The sequence below is a fragment of the Histoplasma capsulatum genome, genomic scaffold (assembly GCF_000149585.1).
Source record: "Histoplasma capsulatum NAm1 scaffold_1 genomic scaffold, whole genome shotgun sequence".
NCBI classification, from domain to species: domain Eukaryota; kingdom Fungi; phylum Ascomycota; class Eurotiomycetes; order Onygenales; family Ajellomycetaceae; genus Histoplasma; species Histoplasma mississippiense.
This window is the reverse complement of record NW_001813982.1, coordinates 4,289,652-4,295,541: the sequence shown is the minus strand read 5'-3', so window position 1 is coordinate 4,295,541 and position 5,890 is coordinate 4,289,652. Positions and strand designations below refer to the sequence as shown.

Below are 5,890 nucleotides of genomic sequence, written 5' to 3'. Positions count from 1 at the left end.
TGTATTTAAAAGTTCCAAGGGCCGGTTGCTTGACCTTGGTGTCTTTGCGATCTCCACTATAGGCACCCTCTGCTAGGCAGACTCCCGAACTCTCTACTCCGCCCATTTTTCTCTTTTCTAGTCTTCCCACTTTCGGCCCGACCTACTCTCCAAATAGATACGATGAGATCGTATGCAACGACTACCCTCATGACTCACCCATAAGCAATTAGCTCCAATACTCTCCCCACAGTCAAACGCCCAGCCACAGCTTTCAAAGACAAAGCTAAATGCCGGACCAGCATTCTCCGACTTTGTCTCCGGCAAGAAGGACGAACCTCTTGACCCTGCCGAAAGCATATGCCCTGAAAACAGCCCTGGTAGGACCTCCCGGCCGTAAAAAGGAAATAACCCGTCTCCCCCCCTGGCTCAAGACGCCCATTCCGGACTCCTCGAACTACAAACGCATCAAGAATGACCTCCGCGGCCTAAACTTGCACACCGTCTGCGAGGAAGCCCGCTGCCCCAACATCGCCGATTGCTGGGGCGGCAGCTCCAAGTCTGCGGCGACAGCTACAATAATGCTTATGGGCGACACCTGCACACGCGGCTGTCGCTTCTGCAGCGTGAAAACATCCAACAAGCCGCCTCCGCTCGACCCGCACGAGCCAGACAATACAGCTGAGGCGCTCTCGCGGTGGGGCCTGGGATACGTCGTGCTGACTACTGTCGATCGGGATGATCTCGCAGACGGCGGCGCGAGGCACTGTGCAAAGACAGTTATGAAGATCAAGCAGAAGGCGCCGAATATCCTCGTCGAGTGCCTGACGGGTGATTACGCGGGGGATCTCGATATGGTGGCCCTCGTGGCCAATTCGGGGTTGGACGTGTTCGCTCATAACGTCGAGACGGTCGAGGCGCTGACCCCTTTCGTGCGTGATCGTCGGGCGTCGTTCCAGCAGAGCCTACGTGTGCTTAAGGCGGCTAAAGCGGCAAAGCCGGAACTTATTACGAAGACGTCGTTTATGCTGGGGCTGGGGGAGACAGAGGCACAGTTGTGGGATGCTCTGCGGGCATTGAGGGCTATTAACGTTGATGTTGTCACCTTTGGACAGTACATGAGGCCGACAAAGAGGCACATGGCCGTACATGAATATGTAAGACCTGATGTGTTTGATCTGTGGAAGGAGCGTGCACTGGAGATGGGTTTCTTGTATTGTGCTTCAGGCCCGCTGGTAAGGAGTAGTTATAAGGCTGGCGAAGCATTTATTGAGAATGTGTTGAAGAAAAGGAGGGGGGAAAATGCTGGAAGTGTGAATGAGAAGGTGACCGCGAGTGAAAATGTCAAAAGGTTGGTAGCGGGTGAGGCTATGAGATGATCTATATTTCCTCTCATATTCCTTGATGAGGCGATATTTGCGATACATTTTGTAAACGCCTGTCTGGGGCTTTTCAACACATAACATTTGTATACATATTTTCCCACCGTTCGTCTTTTTGTTTGGTCTTCAGCGTTTAGGGATTGCCCCCTGATTCTATTATTTGGGCCCCAACAGTCCTTTCCCATGTTTTCGTTTAGACGTATACATGCCTTGAAAAGGGCTAGGGGGATTCAACAAATCTCAGATAAAAGCCTATTTCGTTCTCTGCTGCTCCGATATTTTCGAGTCCATCCATTGTTACCCACCCCAATTCCATCTCCCTCTAAACTGTGTTAATCTCTAGAACCATCACCTCTGCAGGACGGTGATATTTAGTGTCGTCAAGACTGAACAAAGTTAAAACTTCTGAATTTCGGAAACGCTCGAATGCCCCCTAGGCTCACTCCAGACATTCCAGAGCTCCGTGGCGCAACCTTCGCTGGCTAGGACAGATGGAGACTCCCTTCTCCATGTCGACGAAATGGACAATTTCACCAGGACATTTTTGCTGGATCATGGTGCTTTCCGTGTACTTATATCCCTGAAACATGCTTTTCTCCTGCGTGATGAACTTCCACGTCCCATTCGTGCTCAAATTGCCATGGATTCTCAGGCACCCACATGTGCTCGAAGGGTAAGTTCTCTGAGTTTGAAGAAGCGCAAACGGTCGTTTCTTACCAATGCGGCTGATTCTATTTGTCGAGAAGCGATGAATACTTGAACTGCTTATCTGCTGATAGGGAGACAGTATCAAATGTGGCACCCAAACTAGGAGCAACGGTCAGGACAGGGTGTTGGTCGGAAGGTTTGGAATGATAAGGTGATGAATCAGGATGGAAATGAAAATGAATTGGATCCGACAGTCTTTGCTAAAAATGGGAGTAGCTGGTTCGAGCATTTTCGAAGCGAGAGAGCTTAGCAACCCATTGAAGATGCCACACACAATCCTGCATTTCTTGATCTGGGCGGGGTATTCAGTAGAGGGGTACCAGAGGTAAGTGATTCATGACAACTGAAGAGAAGCCTCTATGTTTGGGAGATGATTGATATGATTCATCAGAGAAAAAGCTGTACCTTAAAATAGGATAGCCCCTGTGTAATTCAAAGTGTGTCAGGCATGGATACGGATGGAGATAGCAAGATGACAGCACAATTGTAAGTTTTAGAAGTAAAATCTGCTCATAAACGACACACGACAGTTAGCAATTAATTAACCTAGCTGTATATACCTGACATCCAGGGCGTTGATTTGAACCCAAAGGAACATGAAACGGGTGTTCAAATTCCCAGCCGGGAAATCCCTCGCAACAGTGGTTCCTTAACATATATCATTCCATGGTTGAGATTCCATTGCCTGCCCCTTAACTACCCCCCTAAACCCTCCCATTGATCGTGGCTCTAAAGACGAAGAGGTTGGCGGAAAATGAAAGACACATCCAAACCACAAAAGAACTAACTAGTTAAGTTAATTAGTTAACTAGTTAGTTAATATTAGGCCACTAGGGCAACAGAGCTCAATCACCACCAGCGCTGTGGTGGTATAGAGGGTACGAATCACCCAATCCAATCCCCCCAACAGCTAATAACTAGTTAGTTAACTAACTAGTTAGTTAGAAGCTGGATTATCTCAGCAAGACATGGATTTGCACGTGATCCAGAGATTTCCGCGAGAATCCCCCGCGCATGGACTACAGGACGAACAGCTTCCGGTCGATGGCAGCACGATGGGCATCAGCCGTCTCCCGCTGTGACGATATACTTCATGAAGCCGCTGGTCGGTCTTTATCGATGTGACAACGCTGAGTCATTGCGTTATATGGGTTTTCCTGAAACTCTTAACTTGATTCTCGCATCTTTCGTCTCCCCCACAACTGCAACGACTAATTTGCGATGATGATGCGCTATACATCAAGAAATATTATCACAGCTCTCATCTATATCTAATCATCGATGGAATATTCCATGGATGTCTCATTGATGGTTCTTTATGTTTTCTTTTATTTCACTATTTATTGATTGTTTTCCCTTCCATTAACGTTAGCTAATTGGGTTTTGACACCATCGCCAGACTTGGCTAATGCAGGCTCAAATTGCGTGATTTGCAACAATCATGAGCAAATCCACCACAACTTCCCTGTACATCTGCGGCTCCACGTCTCTATTATCGCCCCGACTATCTCGCTCCGCGGGCCTGCTGGTGGGATTCCACGCCGGATTGCGCCAGAATCAGGACGTCTGGCGGTGGAGTCTGCAGCAAGCCCCGTGCAGAATAGCGAGAGGGCACTTTTTCGTGGATGATGTGATTTTAGACAGTCTGGGCTGTTCGAGGGTGGTTGGTGAGGGTTTTCGTGGGTTGTTGTGTGTGGTCTCTGGCAACTCTCGCTTTTCCCTGTCAGGAGAAGAGGGATTGACTCGCTTCCCTCCTCTCCTCTTTCTCTTTCGTTCGCTTTCCCTCTTCTCTCCTTCCATTGCACATCTGGATCATCTTTGCTGCTTTGATTTCTAAGACGTCGTCATTGGCCTGTTCCTATCTCACATCTCCCGTTTGTCAGCATTCGTCTTTGTCTCGTGTTTGTATGGTCACCTATATTTATCATACTCACCTCCCTTCATTCGAATATCATACATATATATACAATCGATTCTTCGGCCCTGGCTCGGATGTGCTTCAATTCGTTAGCTGTCCAAGAAAATCAAAGCAATTCTTCTTTCTATATCAACATGCCGTCCAAAATCTCTTCCGGCTATCCTTCTGATACAGAGGCCACGGAGACCGAATCTGGATATGCCAGTGCCAGCGCCAGTGATGCCAGCCTGCCAGAACTCGTTTTTACCAAACCCCATTTGAAATTTCTCAATAAGCACCTTCAGCTCCTAGAACCCCAGGGTATGTTCACACATCACAAAAGCCGCTCTAGGGCCGTCTATTGCAGATATACTTTGTAGCCTGAAATTCAGAAAAACTTACGATATCCTCAGATATCCTCCGCTGGTGCATCACGACGTTACCAGGCCTCTACCAAACCACAGCATTCGGCCTAACAGGCCTCGTAACACTCGATATGATCTCCAAACTCAACATCCACGGCTCACAGATGGTCGATCTCATCTTCCTGGATACACTGCACCATTTCAAAGAGACGCTGTCCCTTGTAGACCGCATCCGCAAACACTATCCCTTGACAAACATCCACATCTACAAGCCAGACAGCGTCTCGACCGCCGAGGAATTCTCGCGGAAATACGGCCCCAGGTTCTGGGAATCCAATGACCAGCTCTACGACTGGGTAGCCAAGGTCGAGCCGGCTCGACGAGCCTATCGCGAGCTGCAAGTCAACGCCGTGCTCACGGGCCGCAGACGCAGCCAGGGTGGCAAGCGCGGCGACCTGGACGTCATCGAGGTCGACGAGGCGGGCCTCATCAAGATCAATCCGCTGGCAAACTGGTCGTTTGCGCAGGTTAAGGAATACATCACGGCGAATAACGTGCCGTATAATGAGCTGTTGGATAAGGGGTATAAGAGCATCGGCGACTGGCACTCGACAGCGCCCGTGAAGGATCATGAGGATGAGAGATCTGGGCGGTGGAAGGGCCAGCAGAAGACCGAGTGTGGGATCCATAACCCGCTCTCCAAGTACGCGCAGTTCCTGCGCGATCAGGAGCTGAAGAGGCAGGGGGAGGCTATTAGCCAGGCACTAGAGGTGGAGAGTAATTGACGCTGCTTGTTCATCTTTTCTTATTTTTGTTGCACGGTTTGGTTTGGTTTGGGTTTGGGTTTGGGTTTGGGTTTTCTTTTTCTTTTGTTTTGTTTTCTTTTTGTCCATGCTATTGCATATAACGATACAGGAAAATCTGGCGCATTTGGGGCGGGGTGGTTTTCTTTTGTTTGGGAAATATTCTCAATAACTATATCCTCTGCGTTTTCCCTTTTTTCATGCAAGGCATACATACCCACCTGCGATATATTTGTATATACCAAAATAGAGTACTATAATCAGGAAAGGGTTTATGATATGGAATATCCGTACATAAATATATATATATATGTGTGTGTGTGTGTGTGTGTGTGAAATGATGTCCAATGCTGCTACAGCCATGGCCTGATATGGTGAGATTTGGTGTGAATTTGAAAACACAGGAGAAAGAAGGAAGAATGGCATACAGGGACCCAACAAGTCCATCTCCAAGAGGCTCGTTCAGATATCCAGCCACCACATGCTGGCCAACAACAGGCACTAAAATTCTGGGGAAAAATATGACAAATACCAGTATTTGTGTTTAACAGAAATACCTGAACTTACAGAAAACTTGACATCAGAGCTGATGCTATAGCTCGTACCTTGAGATACCCCATATCACCAAGGACACCCTCCAAAACGGCCAACCCGCCAGAACCTCCAACTCCTGCGATGCACCGGCACACCGCAAGTTGAGCTGCCTGCAATCCAGTTAGTCACCTCCGCTAGAAATACTCCCCGACAAGGACTTAC

The 5,890-nt window shown here is 48.4% G+C and overlaps 2 protein-coding genes across 2 annotated transcripts; both read left to right on the top strand.

Moving 5' to 3' along the window:
• Positions 1–269: 269 nt before the first annotated feature.
• HCAG_01217 (lipoic acid synthetase, mitochondrial precursor) lies at positions 270–2,603 on the top strand (the record flags this gene model as incomplete). Its single annotated transcript, XM_001544120.1, has 5 exons — positions 270–1,330; positions 1,899–2,034; positions 2,264–2,394; positions 2,490–2,555; positions 2,600–2,603. The coding sequence occupies 5 exons, from the start codon at positions 270–272 to the stop codon at positions 2,601–2,603; spliced, it is 1,398 nt and encodes a 465-aa protein (XP_001544170.1).
• A 1,518-nt stretch (positions 2,604–4,121) lies between these two features.
• HCAG_01216 (hypothetical protein) lies at positions 4,122–5,116 on the top strand (the record flags this gene model as incomplete). Its single annotated transcript, XM_001544119.1, has 2 exons — positions 4,122–4,287; positions 4,380–5,116. The coding sequence occupies 2 exons, from the start codon at positions 4,122–4,124 to the stop codon at positions 5,114–5,116; spliced, it is 903 nt and encodes a 300-aa protein (XP_001544169.1).
• Between the last annotated feature and the right edge of the window lie 774 nt (positions 5,117–5,890).